At 32.7% G+C, this 22,407-nt stretch overlaps 2 protein-coding genes across 2 annotated transcripts; one reads left to right on the top strand and one right to left on the bottom strand.

Moving 5' to 3' along the window:
- Positions 1 to 3,269: 3,269 nt before the first annotated feature.
- On the top strand, positions 3,270 to 9,447 carry LOTGIDRAFT_186121 (hypothetical protein). The gene is made up of 8 exons (XM_009049677.1): positions 3,270 to 3,430; positions 3,603 to 3,678; positions 4,368 to 4,558; positions 5,009 to 5,089; positions 5,456 to 5,512; positions 5,774 to 5,888; positions 6,529 to 6,656; positions 7,334 to 9,447. Exons 2-8 carry the CDS (start codon positions 3,624 to 3,626, stop codon positions 7,490 to 7,492), a joined length of 786 nt encoding a protein of 261 aa, XP_009047925.1. The 5' UTR covers positions 3,270 to 3,430; positions 3,603 to 3,623; the 3' UTR covers positions 7,493 to 9,447.
- Positions 9,448 to 11,534: 2,087 nt separating this feature from the next.
- LOTGIDRAFT_111576 (hypothetical protein) lies at positions 11,535 to 18,994 on the bottom strand (the record flags this gene model as incomplete). Its single annotated transcript, XM_009049676.1, has 9 exons — positions 11,535 to 11,642; positions 11,984 to 12,105; positions 12,920 to 13,059; positions 15,493 to 15,584; positions 16,085 to 16,277; positions 16,703 to 16,881; positions 17,366 to 17,437; positions 18,203 to 18,381; positions 18,823 to 18,994. The coding sequence occupies 9 exons, from the start codon at positions 18,992 to 18,994 to the stop codon at positions 11,535 to 11,537; spliced, it is 1,257 nt and encodes a 418-aa protein (XP_009047924.1).
- Positions 18,995 to 22,407: the final 3,413 nt, after the last annotated feature.

The raw sequence follows: 22,407 nt of genomic DNA, 5'->3' as shown, positions 1-22,407 counted from the left end.
AATTTGCACCATTCCAATTGTTAATCAGACGTCTGTGGTTCCTGTGAATGCAATTGCGCTAAATTTAAGTGTTTAATGACATCACTAATCGCAAAATAATTATGCTTTATCACATAAGATTCGCGATTAGCGACGCCATCAAACACTTAGTTTAAGTAGAATTGCAGGAACCACAGACGTCTGATTAAAAATTGGAATGGTGCAAATTGATGCTATTAGTGTCCCTGATACACATACAAATTTAGAAAACCTCTGTATAATCCCTTTAAGACCTAATATAATTCATTACCATCAATGAAGCGTAAAACTATAATAGGCTGAGGCTCGTCCCTTTACAGATCTGAACGTGATTTTAAACTTTTGATATGTAAAACATATTACCCAGTAAAGTATGTGTACACTTAAGCATGCTATATAGCCTAAATCAAAACGACTCAGCGGTAAACTAAATAGAAACGACGTCAAGAGTTGAAACTAAAGCCAATTCCTGTAGCTGTAAACACGATCTATTGCTATGTCTATATCGCTTCCCTAGTAACGGAAGACACGGGTCGTTGGATACTCGCTTGATGGTTGGTTATACTATGAAATTATTGACGTGAAGCGTGGTTAGTTCACTTGATTGTTCGTTTTCTCGACTAGTATATATGAACCACATATATTCGAATGCATCGTGTAGTTAGTTAAAGCAGTCAGGCCGGTATTGAGAAATATTTGAATAAAGGTGAACGTACTATGAGTGGAAATAGTGACAAGTGATCACATTGAGGTAACTTTTCTTTGAACGATTCATTCTCGGTTATTTTGAGTATTTATAAGGCTTCTGTACTTGTATTATTTATTGTATAAGCTTACGTGACTTGTATAAGATTACGTGACGCCTGCATTTATTAGTTATTCAATACCGATCATCACATCGCTTTATCAACGAATCATTTTGACTGGCGTGGCCCTATACTCTTACCCCTTTTGGTGTCACCTTACTTGAATTCAAAATATAAACTCATTGACTAAATAATTTGGTGGATTTTCGGCCTTTCTTTTTCTCTCAAACTCGGATTGTTGTATGTATGCAGACTTGTGTTTTCATTTTTTGAAGCTATTGTAGTACGAGATACTTTTGCAATTCAGTTCAGTTCAGTTCAGTTGTATGTATGCAGACTTGTGTTTTCATTTTTTGAAGCTATTGTAGTACGAGATACTTTTGCAATTCAGTTCAGTTCAGTTCAGTGCAGTGCAGTGCAGTGCAGTGCAGGCCTACCAGGCCATACTCAAGCATTGGACCGGTGATTCGACAACATTATAAGAAATACACTTACATACTGACAGCATTGTATGCAAATTAGAAATGCAATCATGAAAGAAAACCTCTTTACAACCGCTTCTAGGACTTTTGCGTTACATAAAATTGTAAGTTTTAACCTTAGCCCACATACGATTTGAAGAAAAACTTTCGATGGTCCAGTTGGTAGCCGTTTCATATTGTAACATTCCGATTGCTCGACCAAGGCAACGCCCTTCGTGTAATTCCTGAAAATCTTGAGTGTATTATAAAATGATTAAAAAATCACTGAAATTAGTTTTCTACTGAAAGATTCCTTCATTCTGTGAGTATCATAAACAAAATTTACTCGATCCCCTTGCAGTGCTCGCACATTATTTTACGCCCACATTATGATGTGCTTTATATTGCCTTAACCACTGAGTGTCTGTTCGCAGGCCATAAGTCTTGGATTATTGAGAAAAAAAAATGCGTGTATAGTAGCCTATTATATTCACCAGATCTGGGACAAGTTTGAATCTTGGAAGGTTTTTTTCAAATATATATATTGAGTTACAACCCTTGATACACCAAAAATGTGTTAAAAGTGGTTGGAGAATGCGATATATAAAGGTTACAGTTACTGCCAGAATTTTATAAAAATTTTGAATGTAGGTTATAACTTAAAAACAGGCTTGACTTTGAGATCGATTAGACAGATATTTCCTGGATAAACCACCCTTGATATACACAGAATATTTTAAAAGTGGCGTATACAGGCCACAGTTTGTTTTTTTTATTTCATAAAATTGTATGTGTAAATGTATGTATTATATATCCACAAGATTTTGGACAAGTTCGAATAAGAGTACAAGTCGACAATTTAACGAGTTTGTGAGTTACATCCATTGATAAGACCTATATCGGAAATACGAACAAAGTGGGCGTTGGTGTGTAGTCTAATATAATGTAACCATGTAGGCTAAACTGTTGTAATTTCAAGGCTACGCTAGGTATAGTTTACGGAAGTTACATCTTTAATAACTGTAAAGAATGTCAATGATGTTTCCTTTTAGATTAGTAGGCTATATAGGCTACTATTAAAAATACTATTACGAAATAGTGTAAACAAACGACCTCGTGTTGTTTTCAAAATGTATACTGTTTGTTTTTACCTGACCAGACACACCCGCGTTTAAGAAATTCGCATTTTTTCAGTATTCACATGTTTTGGCGTCACCAACGAACGAGTTAAAGAGAAAGAGATTCAGAGACAGACGATTTGGTCATTTTTGCCCATGCTATGCTTTAAAGCGAATAAGGCTATATATTGGCCAATATTTTTTTCACGGTATATGCATAGTAAGATGCATCAATCACTCAGTTATTCTCTCTCAATTTGTTAACATATTATATTCCCGCCAAAATGGAGAATCCCCGTGTTGATTTTCTAACTGTAGGGGGCCTAACCTAGGCTAATCTTGATCTTCCATAGAATTTCTGTCTCAAACTGTGAAATGTAAGCTTATAGAAGCTGTATAATACAGTTTACACGGAAACTTTGACTTTATAAACTTGCTGTATACCGTTTAGGTAGGTCTTACTCCCGACATGCTAATCGACCCGTTTTTTTGGTGCACGTGCATTCACGGGGCACGCGCTTTTCACTTGATTTTCCCACCACTGAGGGCAATATATTTTGGATGGATCAGTTCCGAACGTGCTATATACATATATTCTTTTGTCAAAATTCATATTAAACTTTAAAGTGGTGAAGTTTCATTTTGGCCTACAGTTTATTTTCCAAGGGATGAAAAAAAAATATGACGAACGAAAAAGTGCGACAACAAAACGTCATAGAAATTGTTGTAACGTCATGTATCCAGGTGACGTAGTAGTTCCGTGAAGAAGGCCGACACGTTTGGAAACTAATTTATCATCGACTAGACGAGGTACGACCGAGGGGTGTCATGTACGGACACTGTACCTCGTCAAATCGCGGCTTATTGTTGGGAAAATGGTCGGGATCTGCCTCACACTGATTAAATATCGTTTTAAAGTTCAGATGTTAATGCCATAGACCTAGCCTAATAATGAATGGATGGATTTTGCGAGTTGTGTGGAATGGACTGGGACATGACCTCCGTAAAACTGACAATCTAAACATCTGTACTAAATGTTCTCATGTCACCATCAAATTTGAATACATTTCTAATTAAGCGTTCGTCATGACCATATATTGTACTTTTAACTTCTCTTGCTCATTTTATTTTGACATAATTATTTGACAATTTTCACCAGTTTGTTTTTAGTTTTCAAAACAATTTTTTCCATATTTCAGATACGGTTGTAAGATTCGAAAATGAATAGAACATCATTAACGTGGAATGTTAGCCGTCTGTATCACCAATATGCAGGTAAAAAGCCTTGATATTAACTATATAATTGTCTGTAACATCTGCAGCGTTTATTTCTGAAAATCAACACATCAATTTTGAACATTGGACCATATATATTTATAATTATTGATTTATATGCAATGTTTTAGATAGGATACATAAAAAAGCTTTATAGTTAGAGGAACTTTGGTGAACTTTGATCTTGTTATGGTAGTACATGTATTAGTACAAGCTCTAGCCTTGATCTAGCTGTTTGTTTAATCTCACAAATTTAAAATTCCGACTGAATTACATTCTTTGAAACAAAATATTTTCTGCTATTATTTTCCTTTTGAACCAATAAAATTTAATAGTTATCCAATAGGCTATAGAAACCAATAGGGTATACCCACTCCTTCGCCCCAAGGAAAGGGCTGACTCAGGTTTTCTCACCCCCTACTTTCAAAATTAAATTTTTCATTTATCCTTGTACATTGTGAAACAATTGCCTGCAAGTCTCCCGGACAATACTGTGGCCATTTAAAGAGATAACATTATCATAATCGTGTTGGAATGTCTTTATGATAAAGGTTATCATTTATGCCACCAAGTAGACTGCTTTTCTACACCAAATCCAAACGGCATAAACAGTCCAAAATAACTATAAGGTTCTCAAAAATACAATTGATTCATTTTATATTATACATTATCTTACTTCAATTTTACAGACCCAAGAGTTAAAGATTGGCCCCTTATGGAACGTCCAGTAACAGTGATCTCATTAGTAGCTATTTATTTATTAATAGTCAAGCATCTTGGTCCTCAACATATGGCCAATAGAAAACCATACGTATTTACCAAACTGCTTATGACTTATAATGTTTCTTTAGTCATTTTAACCAGTTATACATTATATGAGGTAAGAACAGATTTTGATATTTACTGATGATATGATCAGTATGGGGCCTTATTCTCAAAAACTTAACTTAAGATAAGAATTATCCAGTATTAAGAAATACAGTAATTTGATTGGATAATAAAACAAAATTTAAAATCAATTTGAATGATTGACCAATCAGATGACTGGAACATTTTAGGTTTAGTTTTGCAGACTAATTGCCCCTGATTTATTAAATCGGTCATTTCTGGAAGATTCGGAAACAAACAGTGATGGATTCAAAACAGATTCAAAATGATGCATCTCTAGAGAAAGGTTTCTTCCAGGAGAAATTTTTTGAAAAAAAGAATTGATTTGGGGCAAAAATGTAAAAAAAAAATGTTATTTTTAGATTTGTTGGAAATGAAGTGGGGGTACAGTATAAACAATTTTTCTAGAAGATTGCTATCTAACTTATTTTGTCACTTTCAGATTTTTGTTAGTGTGTTACATGTAGATTTTGATAAAGGTTGTATGGTAGTTGATTATAGCAATACACCAATGGCCATAAGGGTAAGTTACATTTTCTTTTTTTCTTTTGACAAGCATTTAGGAACAGCTTATAGTTTGTTCCATAACTAGGGGCTCCCAAATTTGAAATATATGCAGAATTCGTAACACGGAATACACTTCTTGTCGTTAGAATAGGACAATGTGCTGAGGCCCTATGTACATGTTGCCATATAAGAAATATGCCATATAAAAAATATATTTTTTACTATAGAGGCAAGGCAACATGTTGCCAGTCTGTTTGTCAACCCAGCATTCCCTTCAGAGAGTCCACACTGTGCGACTCCGTTACAGTATTACCAAATGGTTAAGTGCATTTTTCCCAAAGCCTGTATTTAAAACAAAATTTGCAATGAATCTTCATTCTAGATGGCTGGTGCTTCATGGTTCTATTTTATTTCTAAAGTTATAGAATTGTTAGATACAGTAAGTAATTTTGGTTTTGTTTTGTTTTTTTTTCATCTGAACATTGCTCTTCACATATTTATTTTTATGTCGTTGGCACGCAAGTAAATATCTACTAATTTCAGTTTAATTTTCATCTATTCATTATCTATTACTTATCTGTTTATTTCAAGGCATTTATCTGTTTATTTCAAGGTATTTATTTGTTTATTTCAAGGTATTTTTTGTTTATTTCAAGGCATTTATTTGTTTATTTCAAGGTATTTATTTGTTTATTTCAAGGTATTTATTGTTGCAAAAAAGAAGCAAAGTCAAGTGACATTTTTACATGTTTATCATCATAGTACCATGGTATTAGTTTGTTGGTTTGTCACCAAATTTATGCCTGGAGGAATGAGTAAGTGTTTAAGGAATCTACTGGTCTCTTAAAGAAGTTATCTTGATTCTCAAAAGAATTAATATAATAGAACAGTAAGCAGTGGCAAATGGCAATGATAGTCTACTGTTTAGTCATGTCAAGGGACAGTGTCGCACCGTTTGATGAAACTACTTAGTCTCGGAATCGGGATTAGCTAAGCTATTAATCAGTAATAGTGTTCAGAGCTCACTGTCCAAATTTGAGCCTTCAAATCCATGTGTGTCCAGAATTACCTGTGTTTGAAAGTTAAAATGACGACAATTAAATAGAAAGTGAAATTCCTAGTTTGAAGTATATTTGAAGGGATTATGCAGTTTTCATACATTTCTAGTACTTCTGAAGACTATTTACATATATTCAAGACCCTAATCAACCCCTGAAAAATAGCGAATCTGTCCCTTTAAAATGGGTCATACTTTCCATTTTAAATGTGAAAACATCAGGTCAAGTCTTGGCCTTATTATGCATTTTATGTTAAGTGTATTTTACAGTTAGTTTTTGCAAAAGAAAGGTCATTGCACACTGCATGGTTTCGAGAAACCATTAACACTAAACCCAGAAGGTGCAGAAAAACAGTGTTAAATAAAATTTTATTTCATCTCATGATTTGAAATTTCAGAATTCTTCCCAGCTTTAATGAACTGTTGCATACACATATTAATGTATTCATATTATGGCTTAGCAGCATTAGGACCTCACATGCAAAAATACCTCTGGTGGAAAAAATACCTGACTCGTTTACAAATTGTAAGTTTTTAGCTTAATTTCTTAGTTTATATCATACTGACACTATGTATTGTTGTAATAACGCGCTCTGTAGTTGTTATTCAACGGGTCTTAAATTGTTTATTTGCCAAACTACAATTGTTCATCATAAGACACTCTGTAATTCTATTTGAAACACCCTAATTGTTGATTATACACTCTGCAATTGTTGATTAGTCAATCTGCAATTGTTGATTACTATTTTTGTAATACAGAATTTGTTGATCATGCATTAAAACCTCTGCAATTTTGGTTCAAAGCCTGAGTTTTATTTATCTGACACTCTGAAAGTGTTGATATGACCCTCTTGCAGCGCTTGAGCATGGCTCTATGAACTTGTTGAAAAGGCAAGCTGTAATTGTTGCAAAGCATCTCTGTATTTGTTAGGTCTCTATGCAATTGCAGGAACCATAGACTTCTTGAAAATTGGAATGATGCAACTTTATGCTGCCTCAACAAATTTCGAAAACCTCTTTACAATCCCTTTAATATTATATTATATGTTCTTGACTGGCATTTAACAGAACTATTTAACAATTTATTTATTTTTTTTAATAAGGATGCATAACTAAATATTTATTATAGTAAATTATGAGAAGATATCAAAAAAGAAAAGTCAAGTCATTTATTAACCATTTTCAATCTTTTCATATTTTCAGGTACAATTTATATTAGCAACAACATACCTAACTTATTCTTTTATGGTGCCTTGTGGATATCCACGCCTAATATCAGGATTTGGAATTGTATATTCCACGACATTTTTATCTTTATTTCTTAATTTTTACTATCAAGCTTATATCAAGAAAGCCAGATAATATGTGACTTTACCCATACCATAATAGTATATAGTTAGTCTAGAAATTATATTGGTGCACATCTGGGTACAAATTGTGTTAACAGGACTAGTCTACTTTCCTTTTTAGGTAGAATAAATACATGTAATTATTGAAACTATTTAAAAAGTTTACATAAGAACAATAAAGGGACAGATGTGCCATTGACTTGTCCAATCATATAGTGTCAGAAACGACTCGTCTTTTCTTAAGACAATGCCATATATAGAAAAGACATAGAAATTGGAAATGAATTTCTAGATTGATATATTTTTTGAAGGAATTATTCCTTATTATTCTACTACTTTTGAAGACTATTAACATATATCAAGACACAAAATGATGTATATCCATTTAAGCTTTTCGGAAGAGTGTAAGAAAACTACTGTATGGATTTAACAAACGTCTAATTGGAGAGAAATATCCCTGCTACTTATCCTGAAGGTTTCAATTAATAATGTTAAGTCATTACACCAAAACTGTCAAAAAAGTCAAACTGCTTAATTAACAATTAGTACTCTCCGTTTCTAATTAACCCTTTTAAAACAAAGTCAGTTTAATCAAGTTGATACATAGATATAAATAGCATACTTTAGAAATATTTTCAGGTATAATTTATGATATTTTTGATAATGAAAAGAAAAGTTGACTGCTCATGTTTGACCTACTTGTTCCCAGATAGTCACAAATGTCTTTGAATTTCAAGGCTTGAAGACTAAAATAAATTGAAAACAACTATGCCAGTTGTATATTCTGTTTAATTTTCATACATGCAATATAGTTCAGTTTGAATCTCGTAATTGAATGTCTGATGATGCACAATTCTTTTGACCAAAAAGTTAGATTAAAATTTAGTGTGTGAAAAAAAAAAATGTATTCATCTACAGAATTGATTAATCAGTTAATAGAGCTCAATTTCAGCTACCTGTATCATCGTTGACATCCTCATTGGTGGTTATTATCCATGACTCGTAAAGGTAATATCTGCACATGTGAATAATGGCTAGGGCAAGATTGTTTTCCCATCCTTAATTCCCTTCTTTGACTGGGGCCATCATTTGGTGTATTGATAGTTCCTTGTAAATGTCTTGTCACAGCCCATCTCATGCTATCTAAGCATGTTTAGGATATAAAATCTTCATCAGGAAAGCTATCTTTGGAGGTTAACTTTCTAATATAGGACTAAATATTCATGATATTCCTGCTCAAAAAAATTAAAACTATTTTTGTTTTGTTAATGTTTTTTTAATTTATTTTTCAATTTAACATTGTCAATTATATTTTATAGATATTTTCCATTAAAAAAAAACAAAACATGTCAACTGCTGAAGTCTTTAATTAAATGTCAGCTATTAAATGTCATACCTTAAAGGTATTGTGTAAACGGTTTTCTAACAAAAATTTATATGTATAGGGAACACTGTTGGCATTAATTTTTTCCAATTTTTATACGCCCACATCTCTCTATGTGGACGTATATTGTCGGCACCCCCGTCTGTCCGTCCGTCAACATTTGCTTGTAAACGCTCTAATAACTAGAAGGAATCATATGAAATTCGGTATGTGTATACATATTCATAAAACGAAGATCAAGCTATTTTTACAAGCAGAGTTATGGCCCTTGCCCCAAAATCTTGAATATTTACCATCCGCATGCCGTGGTTGGCATAGATGGCTGTAGTCTACTATCTTTAGTTAGATGTCTGTGGTTCCTGCAATTCCAAAAATGTGTGAAATGACGTTACTAATTGCAAAATATGCTTTATCACTTAGGGCCTTCGCATGTCATCAAACACTTAGTCTTAGTGAAATTACAGAAACCGCAGATGTCTGACTGAGAATTGGAATGGTGCAAATTGATGCTATCAGTGTCCCTGATGCACATAAAAATTTAGAAAACCTCTTTGCAATCTCTTTAATTGTATTAAATGAATGGGCACCGAAATGAAACATTGATTATCATGATATTAGCAATTTACTGTTTGTTACACTGTTCCACTGAAACTGAATAGCAGAGATCGGCCATGATGTGGGGTTGCATCAATTTTACCAATTGCAAGAGTGGTTTGTCCATAGAACTATTGTTTGTCCTACTCAAATCATGCATGTGTTCTAATTTAAGCATATTGTGGCTAAGCTGATTTTTCTTATTTTTACACTGTTTTCATCAAATGAAAGCAGTCATAGGAAATTTGTGGACCAAATGGGGCAAGAACATGAATTCTTTAAACACACTGTTTTGTTTACATTCTGAAAACTGGATACTCTGTAGTTGTTGTTTGAGGTAGATAAGCATGAACAATCTGTAAACATTCAGCCAATACCTAACCAAAACAAAAAAAAGTACAAAATCTATAAATATTTCTCAAGATTTGTTGCTCAAATGGGAAATCAAAACAGCAATATCCTTTAGCAACACTATATGAGGTACATCTCCATAAATGTTGCACACTGTTGAAGCTGTAGCCTATTTTAGGGTTGTCTTTCATATAACTGAATTCCACATGTTTGGAAAATACATAATATGGAAAAGGATAGATTTTAAAGGGACAGGTTTGCCATCTGTTGACCAATTATACCTTAGTCTCAAGAGTTTTTTTTAGCTTATCTAATCAGTAATAGTGTTCACAGCTCACCGTCCATAATTGAGCCTTCATAGTGTGTCCTTAATTATCAGCATTGGAAAGTTAAAAAGATGACTCGTCCTTTCTCGAGACTCTGCCAAAAATAGAAAAGTCAGAGAAATTCCTAGTTTGAGGTATTTTTGAAGGAATAATGAGATTTTCGTACTTCTGAAGACTGATAACATATATTACAAGATCCAAATCAAATGGTGAAACTGTCCATTTAAATCTTATTAACACAACTTTAATAGAAAAACTAATTAGGCAACTGAATATACAGACTGGTCTATGTGGAAGCAACAGAAATCTTTCTGTATTATGTAGGTGGAACTTGGCTGCAAATAATGAAGAATGTGTGCTTTTCTGACTCCATGCAAGCTAGATTACCAAGTACTGATGATTTCAGCCAGACTGCTTCAATATTGGCCATATTTATCCTAACACTGGCAGTAGTTCCTTCCAAGACTGGGGGTACAAATAAGGGTCAGACTACCTCAATGGTTGGACAACTGCTCAGACTGAATTCAAATTTTGGTTACCCTGTGATGGTGTCATAGTCGCCAGCCTCTCATAGAGAGTCTTACAGGGTTCTCTCAAGAAAATGTTAAAAAAAATGAATTGATTTTGTGCATTCTGACACATATTTTGGAGAAAAAAGGTAGATTTGTCGAAATAAAGTCGGGGTACCATTTTTCTAAGGGGACAAATAACCCCACTGGCACCGCCACTGAACACCCAGTAATTAGGAAAAGATTCTTGTGTAAACATGGCACAATACAATAAAAATAAAAGTGACAATATGATGGATTAAGTGTCTTACTTTTCGTGTGTCTTGAGGTTTAATAATGCCATCATCTAATAAATTAGCTGAAGTAGAACTAGCTGCCATTTTCTTGCTCAATTTATATCTTGTCTCTCTCTCTTGATTTTGGAATTCTTCTGTATCTAGCTGATCTGTTTTTCCCTGAACCAAATAGAAATCACAAAAAAATAAAAATAATTTAGAAGTTTAAACATTAAAGGGACAGATTCACCATTCGTTTGGGCAATTGTATCTTAGTCTCAGAAACTAAGCTAAGCTAAGATCAGTAGTTCACAGCTCCAGAATTATCTGCATTTGAAAGGAAGGGAAATTCCTAGTTGCAATTTTCTAGTACTTCTGAAGACTATTATATGTATATTCAAGACCCAAATCAACCCCCCAAAATGGTGACCATTGCCTTTAAGATGTCATATTTAGATTTTAGCCTATAGATGGATATGTGAGAATGGAAAACAAATGTACAATCACATTAAAATCGAACATCTTGGAAATGATCTCAAGTACAAATTTCAATGTTTTTACAGTTTTTAATTTCATTAAGAACAATATTTTGCTGAGAATCTTGTCTTATACAAATTTAAATCCCTACCTTAAGCAATTCTTGAGCCAACATTTCTGGATTCATTAAACCCAGAGAAGAATTTGGCCAACTAAAAATAAAATTAGGACTCATGCATTTTCCTCCCTGAAAGATAGAGATAGTTTTTTATGTCATACAAGCATGACTGGAGTCATACAAGCATGACTGGAGTCATAAAAGCATGACTGGAGTCATAAAAGCATGACTGGAGTCATAAAAACATGGCTGGAGTCATACAAGCATTCAAACCGTTTTCAAATAAATTCAAAATGAAGATCATAAAACTCCCTCTATAGACAATGAAAATAATTTAAAAATCAAGAATATTTTTACATTGTTAACAAAACTTATGAATCTGTGTACATAAGGAGAAAGAATTTTAATACAATTCATGTTATTTTTACCTATGTCCCCTTATTATTGGAAGACAAATTCACTTTACTAACCATCATATAATGAGTTGAACCATAACAATTGCCTATTTTAACTGTTATTTTTGGCACCATGGAACAGGATACTGCTGCCATCAATTTGCCCTGAGCTTTTAATAAACTGTATGATTCGAAACCTAAAGATAGTGGACCACAGCCATATACGCCCACCACGGCATGCGGTTGGTAAAAACGAAACATCTATTTTAAGTTTCATCAAAATCAGTTGAAAACTAAGAGAGTAATAACATATTCAAGATTTTGGGGCAAGGGCAATAACTCTGCTACTAACGATCGAAAATAGCTCAAATTCGAACTTGATCCTCGTTTTATGAATAAGTATACACATACAGAATTTCATTTGATTCCATCATAAGATCTAGTTTTAAGAGCGTTTACAAGTAAATGTTGACGGACGGAAGGACAGACCGACGGACGGACAGGGGTGCCGACAATATACGTCCACATAGAGAGATGTGGGCGTATAAAAATGATTTTAGTATTTCCATACATTAACAATGTACTGTGTTTTGTTTACCCATTCTACATTTTTGTTAAGTGCCTTCTGATTGGTCAGATACAAATAGTACCAATCTCATTTCAACGACCACAAAACAAAGTGTGGCAGATTTAGTTTAATACCCTTTTATAAGGCTGTGTTAAAAACCTCTTTGTGATACAATCGTTTGTTTACTTGACTATTAACACAGATAGTATTACAGAGACATCCTTAGTCAACGTATCTTATTATCTTAACCTTTAACTTGCACCGTGTTTTATGATAAATCTTTACTTTGTGACCTAGGCCAGTGCTTTCATAAGACTATATTCTCATCACCATCTAACACTAGTGTAATTTCTGATTGATTAAATTAAGTTGCATGTCATTAGTCTTAAGATGTCCTTAAGTTTGCCCCTGAGCTAAAATATGATTAATTTACGTACCTATACTATGTTCATCAGTTAAAGGTGTATTTTGTAGAAATATTAATGAAATATTCCTTTCACTACACAATTGTACAAAATGGCTGCCTTTTAAGGCTGCTTCTTCTGTTACTGGTCCCTGATTTCCAATAATACCTACTAAATAACTGAAAAATAAAAAAAGTTGTATCTAATAATGACTGCCCAGCATAAAAATCATACCAAATCATTCAATTCAACATCTGAAAGGGGCAATTCCGCTTTTTTTGTAAAACATTTTCGACATTATCAAAAAACGTCCTAAATTATACCTATGCTATTTATATCTATGAATCTACTTGATTAAACTGAATTTGTTTTAAAAGGGTTAATTAAAAACTAAGAGTACTAATTGTTAATTAAGCAGTTTGACCTAGTTTTGGTGATTAGCTTTATAATGGCTATAAATTTTGGTTATAGTTTTCACAAATTTGAGCACAAAAAAAGTGGAATGTCCCTGTAAGAGTAAGTAGAGTCATAGAAAGAGAGGCACAATCATTGTTTTCAAGGATAACAACTTAGGTTCATGAAGATCCTTTCTACCAATTATGGTCCATAGTCAAACCTCTTAGCACATTGTCCTTTCAGAGATTATCTGTACTACCTATTTACAGTCAGGTAAATAATAATTATGATCAACATCCAATAATGGATTATGAGGAAAAACAACTTATTCAAGGTTACCAGACTTTAACACTTAAACCAAAATCACTTAGATAACCTTTTATTTATTGCCTTTTTACTCATATTAAATGTATCTTGAAATGCTCCTTCAAATCAGCAGCAGAAAATCTGCTTAATGTTTGAATTATGCTTGGACTCCATTCCACTTTGACTACAATAGCCATTGTTCTTTTATCACGAAATATAGCAATGTGATTGGATTGTACACCAGCGAATACAGCCAATCAGCGAATACAGCCAATCAGAGCTCTTGACAGAAAGTCTGTAAACATTATGGCATATTTATTTACATATATTCTGTCTAAGTCTCTTATTTACTGTATTCACTAGCGTACAATCCAATCAAATCACTGCATTTACAAACTTCGGAGAGACATGAAAGGTGGCCATTGGTCAATGTATAAGTCGAAGTTCGTAATATGACTAATACCTTGACCATTTTGAAGATGATTTCACTCAATTGATTAAGCATCTATGAATGAAAGCACACAAAAACAGAAAGAATTCTACTTTTAAGTTTTATTTGATATTTTCATGAGTCTATTTAAAGTATTAAACAAATAACAAAAAATAACAAAGGATAACAACCATTATAACAATCATAACAAAAATACCATAGCAACAAAAGAAATTACACATACAGAGGATAGGAATTTTAAAGATGAACCGGAATCTACATTTTCAAACATTAAGTTCCTATGAGGCTTGGAAGGATATACAAAAAACTGCTGGTACTTTGGTCTTGGAGAATAACAATCTGTTTCGGGTGTAGGAATACAATGAAATAAACCATCATAGCAACGGCATAAATTACAATCTGTTTCCAGCCATGCACCATGAATAATTCGACCACATGATCTATTTTTTGATTGGTGTTGACAAAATTTACCATAAAAATCACCAGGACACTGACAAAAGCTTCTCATTAGCAGTCTACCTCCATTTTGGCACTCAATTTCTTCAATCTCTTCGCTGTCGTCTGCTTCTGGTATTACCAACTCATATTTCACACTGTTATCTTTGAAATCTTCTAAGTTGGGTCTAACATTAGAAAATGGACTTGCTTCCACCATTGCAGACGCCATCCAATTTTCTCCTTGAGGCATTAAGGGAATAACATTATATTCTTCATTATGTTTCTGTGTTTGAACTACTTTTAAAGATCTTCCAAACCAACTTGGTGGATCAACACACCAAACTGTCATGGCTGACACCAAAATTAAACACAAGACAATTTTTACAGCCATCTTAAGTTTCTGTTTCAAATAAATGTTTACTGTTTACAAATTTGGATATGATATGATTTGGAAATGTAATCTTGCTTTTTATATCCTGCATTTTGGTATGGCATGAATGAATGTTTGTCTGACACTAGCAAGACATGACTCAACATTTGTGTGACACTAGCATGATATGACTCAACATTTGTCTGACACTGGCATGTTATAACTCTGTCTGACTTTAACATGACATGATTCAAGTAATGACATGCTTAATTACATGAAGGCCTACTTTAATCACTGATTAGTTAATTAGATTAATGTGAACAGTTCACACCAAGTCACCATGAACAATACAGGTTAAAAATAGTTTTTTTCCGGTCTAGTAAAGAAAGGTTTATTTAATAGCATTGGAATTTGTAAAATGAAGAATGAAAGGGGGAGTATGCACAAGCATAATTAAAAAGTCTGTTAATATTTTAAAACTGATTTCATTTTTTCCATTAAGGACAAGGGAGAAATCTTTGTTTTTGTTTAAAACTTTATTTGTGTATATTTAAAAAAAAAAAAAATAGTCCATTATAATTACTCATTATCAAGACAAAGTGGACTAAGTAAGCTATCTTATATATACTAATTAGAGATTAATTAACATACCCATTTAAATAAGAGAATCCACATTTCAATGTTGTACCATACATCTTTTTAAATTCATGGTATCTACTGTCATCAACTATCCTAGCTATTACCTACAGGCAAAATATATATGGTATTATAAAGTGATAAACACGTAGTCAACAAGCTTATTTTCAGCTATCTGTAGCATTTCTAAATCCGAAGAATGGTTCGTCTACAATATATGGAAATAAATGCACAGTGGAATGTTCATCATGACCTGAAAGTGATGAAATTGATGCATTACACATTTGTTGAATGTAGGAGAACCCCCGATCAGATTCTAAGTTTGAAAAGAGATATGGAGAGCTGAAATCGGGCTCTTTAGGCTGAATATTTAGATTAGTATAAAACCCCTTTTACTGTCCAAATCAAAATCATATCCTATTATATCATGTAGGCCTATCATATCATATCATATCCTAATTTTCATATCATATCCTAATTTTCATTTCATATCATATCATATCATATCATATCATATCACTATCACTATCACTATCACTATCACTATCATATCACTATCATATCATTATCACTATCATATCACTATCATATCACTATCACTATATACCTGATAAATGTCTATATTATTATCATCAGATATAAAACCTGGTATATCATTTATATCATATTGTGGTTCTATCACATCTTTCTGTCTTCCACTAATAGATTTATCATCAATATTTAAACTTTCCATTATATCTCTTCCCATTCTTAGAGCTTCTTTTTCATTTTCAGCAAAATAATCTGTATACCCACTTGTACTGTATTAAAAAAAATAAACAGATTTTAATCCAAAATTCCAATGAAAATATTCCTAAAATAAATATTTTAATACAAAATTTCCAATGAAAATATTCATATTCCCAAATGCTTTGCCTTCAAGTCTTTCATTCATTGCTGCTAGTTTAGTCAAACAAAAAGTCCAAAATAAAATAATGAAAATTTCTGCTCTCTTTTTGAAGAAAGGATAACAACTTAGGTTCAAGAGGATCCTTGATTTATTCAAGGTCAAACCAGGTAAACACCAGACTTTCACATGCACAAGATTAGAATCCGTTATCACTATGTTTTGGGGAACCAAGCAAAATAAAGTTTCATATGCTGTAACCAACTGTGCTACATAACCTTTCGAATGACATGTTGCAAATGATAATAAAAGAATTGTATTAGATTAAGAATAAGTTACCTGCAATGTAATGTAGCACCACCAAGTTCTTCAGCACTCACTATTTCACCTAGAGCAGCTTTGACTAATGGTGGACCACCTAGAAAAATGGTACCAGATTTGTGTACTATAACTGCTTCTTGAGCCATGGTAGGAATGTATGCACCTCCAGCTGTACAACTTCCACATACTATAGCTAACTATAATAAACATGACTTACAGGGATAAATTATGAAGTCATCAATAGGCCTATTGGGGGGGGGGGGGCAAATTTTCGTGGTTTCAATAATAATAAAGAGTAAAATAGTTAAATTGGTAAAACTAAATTATAAGTATTAAATTTTTTTTCAGACTCAACTAAGCTATTCAACTGCCTCTCGCATAGAATCAGAAAAATATCATATAGATAGTTTTGACTTTTTGACAAATATTTCTTGTTTTATATGGTTTCTTTTAATTTGTGGGCTCAATTTTTGTCTCTCCATTATGTAATACCTTTCTTTAAAAATTATTTGCAAAAGTTTTTCTTATTATAACCTTTATTTCAAAATCTTCATTCAATAACTATTTTGTAATAAATATTTCAAAATATATTTTTAATGTCCATTGTCCACTCAATGATATATCATATTGATCAGAATCGTATTTGATAAAATAGTAAATATGGTTAAGATATCTACTTACTTGAGGTATATTAAGAGAAGACATTATAGCTTCATTATAAAATGTCTGACCACCAGGATTAAATATCTCTGCCTGAAAACAAAGATATGTGCTCTAAAGCTGCGAACAGACTGGGCGAATTTTCATGGCGAATGGTTTGAGCAAGTCAATCGCCAGCGAACTTCGCCTAAGGTGTCCAGTGCTACTGCATTGGCCGAAATAAATTCGGTCATAGTACCAGCGAATAAAAATCGCCCAGTCTGTCCTTAGCTTAAACAAGTCAGCATTTGACAAAAAATATTACAAAAACAGAATATCCAACCACATAATAAATTTTAATTTTTTTTTCATTTCTATATGAATTGAATTGACAACTCTATAGATTATTAAATTGTTCATGAAAATCTCAATTAAAGACATCAATATCACTAAATATAAATTTAGAGGGCAATTTTCACTAAAATTTCTGGTAAATGTGCTTAGATCAAAGTAAAATAACAACCAAATATTCATATTAAAGTATGTATTCATAATGACTTTCTAATGCAAATTTGAAAATTTTGGAATAGACAATAGTGGAATGACTTATAAAATTCAAAACACAAATCACTGTGGTCAGAGAGTAGGGACAAGTTAAAGAACTACATTTTACATGGATACAGACTTAGGTTCATTTAAAAACATCTGGTACTTGGCCCAACCTCTTTTCTGGATTACTGTACCTATTTACAGCTGGATTGACTAGAATTATGAGTGAAGATAAAAAATTCAAGGTCAACGTCTCAGATTAGAACTGACTGTCATACAAAACCCTTGATATACCATGACATGTTCAATTACTATCCAGTAAAAAATTACCTGAAGGGGTAAAAAAGCTCCACCTGATTCCACAATATAAAAACATGGCAGACCATTCTGTTGAGCTATTTCTTGGGCTCGCAGTTGTTTCTTTAATGTTATAGGATAAACAGAACCACCTTTTACTGTTGCATCATTAGCTATAATCATACAGTATTTACTACAAACTTTACCAATACCTGAAATTATACACTTCAAGCTTAAAGGGACAGATTTGCCATTTTCGGGGATTAATTTTGGTCTTGAATATTCATAATAGGTCTTCAGAAGTACTAGGAGTGTACAATAATTGCATAATTCCTTTAAAGATACTTCAAACTAGGAATTTCACTCACAAGTTTTAAATATGTTTTTTCTATACAGGCAGTGTCTCAAGAAAAGACGACTAGTCTTTATAACCTTCAAACACAGATAATTCTAAACACATATGGATTTGAAGGCTCAAATGAGCTGTGACATTATCTCTGATTGGCTTAGCTAAAAAATTCCTGTTACTGTGACTAAAGTACGATTGATCAAAAAATGTACCATCTAACCCTTTTAACCTGATGAGAAATTATTGTAAAGCCATTTGAAAAAATTATCATGTTTATTAACTGGTAGGTTTAAAGCCCAGTAACCTGTGACTATGCCAGTTCTTGGTACATCACCATATTTCATTCCCATTCCACCAATAACAGATAGTTCTAAAAACCGTGAATCACTGTCTAGTAAACACTTTATTCTATCATTGACCAGCATTTTCTTTTGCTTTAGGACATGCCTGTGGATGGCCTTTTCACCTCCTCCCATAGATGCCAAATTTAAAACTTGCTCATATTCTTTCTCCTTCAATAAATATTGGCTTTTATTTCTGTCAAATTTTTCGGATTTATCTATGTCTACTGTCAAGATGGGGAAAGCTTTAGGTTTAGCTTCAATATTGTTTATTTTTTCTGGTTCCCACAAAGACTTGACATGTCCAGAAAATCGAAAGTAGCGTTTTGGAACAAAATATGTTCTGTTCAGAAAATTTGTAAAATTTGCGTGAAAAATGAAATGCCTGTTTTGGAAATTTGAACAAAATGTGTAGACTGTTTTTTGGATTGAACTCATATCTAGATTTCTCAAATGATCCGCAATGCAAGTTGTTTTGGCTTAGAATAATCGAGCTTCTCTTTCTTGCATTTGTGTATTTCTTTCGCCATCGGGTCAAGGTTCATGTTTACCATATTCATCCATTAGTCTAAGAAAGTAGTTCTTTGCTTAAAAAATGTACTACAATCATTTCAGCAACCACTTATGATTTGAAATGACTTTTTTTTATTCAAAAAAGTAAACAATACAAGAAAGTAAAAAAATTATTTAAAAAAATATATTTCACAAGATATATTGTATGCGGACGCAGAAAGACTATTCACAATTTTACAACGTAACTATTAGCAAAGCGTATCCAAAAAATATTTTTCAGTATTATACAAATAAGTAACTATGAAAACTTTTATCCCGAATTAAGTTTTCATATTTGATGCCTCTAAAATCTGAAGCTCACGAAAACCCTATTTATTCTTCGGAAAAATAAAAAACGTACAATTCAACTGGAAATAATTTCAGACATTTTAATGAAAACTAAATTCCCTCGCCTAAATGAATTCTCCCAAATGACAATGTTAATCATGTGACACCTAAAATGGCAGCCTACAGGATGGATGAACTTTACCTGGAGGAAAATACTTCAAATTTGCAATGTAGAATAGCTCGATTGGGCGATGCAGTTAGTGTGACTTCTGCAAACAAATGTAGATTAGATTCGACTGGAAAATTTATCATTGTCTATCAACAAAATGGCAGTTTAGACGCAGTTTTGATCAATGCAGGCTCTAAAAGTAACATTTGCATCAACCCTGGCTTGAAGAGGTATACAAACTGGCACCAGTATCTTTTAATTTGGGCTAATGTTCAGCAGTGAATAGTGAACTCTTGCCAATACAGCAGTTCAAACCTCCTGTCTTTCACAATGATAGCCTGAAATAACATGCAACCTTTGTAGCACATAGAGCTGAGGATAAACTTTCCCATCTCTATCATTAACGTATCTAATTATCTGCACCTTGTTTTATCATAAATCTTTACTTTGTGACCCAGGCCTGTGCTTTCTTGAGACTATGTTCTCATCACCATCTAACACTGACTGGTGTTAAAACTAAAAGGAGTTTTGAAAACCATAAGCCATGTTGAACCCTTCCTTGACTTCATTGAAATTTAGCAAGTACTCAAGCCATACAGTGGTGTAACCTATTTTCGTGGATATAAGGATTCAACACCAAATTTCGTCAAGGTTAAAAAAACGAAATTTTTTTTTTATGTCTTAGATTTTTCCTCAGATATTCTACAAAATAATTAAAATTGGTTTATTTCGATTTTCTTTATGAATCCTTCATTTTGACCCATATTTCATGAACAACCAACTCGGCAATGGCAGCAGAATGCTTCACCTATTTTCGTGTACAATGTTTGATCTATAAATAAGTCTAGAAAAATACGTTGTATCGATACCGGATGGTATAATTAACTTCTCTTAGTATTTATCTTTAATATCAATTCATTATAACTAGTGACAATTCCTTCAAAGAACCACGATTTAAAATAAAATAGTGACTGACAAAATAAGATACGTAGCGTGATTTATTGCTAAAAGTCACTGAAACAACATAAGAATATGGTCCACTTTGTGTTCCATAGCTATTTTCTGATGACACAGAAACTGCTAGTTGAGCACGTGACTTTATTCGTTGAAATATATTCTAGCAGACGACACTTGAAATTCTGATTACCGCTTGGGATTATAAGGAAATTCGGCCGATAAAAAATGGTGACGTTTGGTAATAACTGAAATCCGCCATTTTGTATTTGTCAAAGTATACATTAATACATTTTACCTTGCTGGCAACTACTGGATTCATTCTACTAGCTGACATTGTAGAGAAAACCCATGTTTATCAAAACAAACTAATGCGGAGGTTGCGCAAGGTCGCTCATGTAAATTATTAATCCTTTCCGGAAATCCACGAATAATAGGTTTCCACGAAATTAGGTTACTCGACTGTATATGTTGTCACAATTTGCTTCCCAAAACCCATCAAGCTACATGAAAACCCTTAAAACTGATTTTGATGGAGAGAATGTTATTGAACAAAAGTAGATTGCCCCTACTCAAAGCGTGAAGAAAATATAACGTAGAAATAATGTTGTAATTGTTGATATGTATAGTTTTAGTTGTGATGTGAAGAATAAGAAAATACTAGGAGTTGATAATGAGAAGAATATTGTATATTACACATATACACCACATAATAAATCATTTATTAATACATTAAATATCAACTTTACTCAATGGCATCAAATACTGACACAAAAAGGTTTGTACATTAAGAGTTTTTTTTCATAAGAAATCATATTGATTGATACAAATAGGGATTTTTTTATTCACAAGATTGTCAAAAGGAATTATACCATATGAAAAATATGATTTATGGACTTGCAGGAAAGATGCCGACTTGATAAATCAAGTTGCATCATCAGTTATTCCTGAACGAAGTACCTCTTTTAGTGGTCTGTCAGAATATCTGAATCTGAATCAGTGATATCGAAGAATGGAGCCACAGTTGTTTAATTAAGGGTTGTTTTGAGTATTTGTCAGGATATAAGATCTAAGATTTGATTTTTGACTCATTTCCCTAGGGAACCAAATGGAAAGTAGTTCATCTCTTACTGCTAATGTTTGTATTGTAAACTGTGATGGGGATATAAGAACAAAATGTGTCAATAATTTCATCTAGATATTTACCTAACTGTAGCAAGCTATCAATATCAATTTTCAGAATTTAAAGACTTTGACTTTGTCATGTGCTGTCAGGTACCTCATTGTTAATAACTAAATGTGTGTATGTCTCTAAATCATCAAGTCTAAACTGATGTAGTAGACTTTTACTTAATTGCAGGTGAACAAAGTGTCAGATTTTCATAATAAAAAGAGTTACATACAGATGAAATTTAACTATATCAGCTGGTATAACAAATGTGGAGCTGGCTAAATCCCTTAGATGTTATGCCAGAGTTAATGCTTTTGAAGTAACCTTATATTAAAAATATCTTCTCAGCTATGATTTCCGGGTTATTTTAGGTATTAGTAATATAGAAGAGTTAGAGATAGTACATTGTATTAA

The sequence above is a fragment of the Lottia gigantea genome (genome assembly GCF_000327385.1).
Source record: "Lottia gigantea unplaced genomic scaffold LOTGIsca_14, whole genome shotgun sequence".
Classification (NCBI taxonomy): Eukaryota; Metazoa; Mollusca; class Gastropoda; family Lottiidae; genus Lottia; species Lottia gigantea.
This window is presented reverse-complemented; position numbering and strand designations above follow the sequence as displayed.

Coding starts and splice junctions, on each gene's coding strand:
- LOTGIDRAFT_186121 (XM_009049677.1), top strand. CDS start 3,624: ATGAATAGAACATCATTAACGTGGAATGTTAGCCGTCTGTATCACCAA. Junction 4,559..5,008: donor CCAGTTATACATTATATGAG/GTAAGAACAGAT, acceptor TGTCACTTTCAG/ATTTTTGTTAGTGTGTTACA. Junction 5,889..6,528: donor ATTTATGCCTGGAGGAATGA/GTAAGTGTTTAA, acceptor TTGAAATTTCAG/AATTCTTCCCAGCTTTAATG.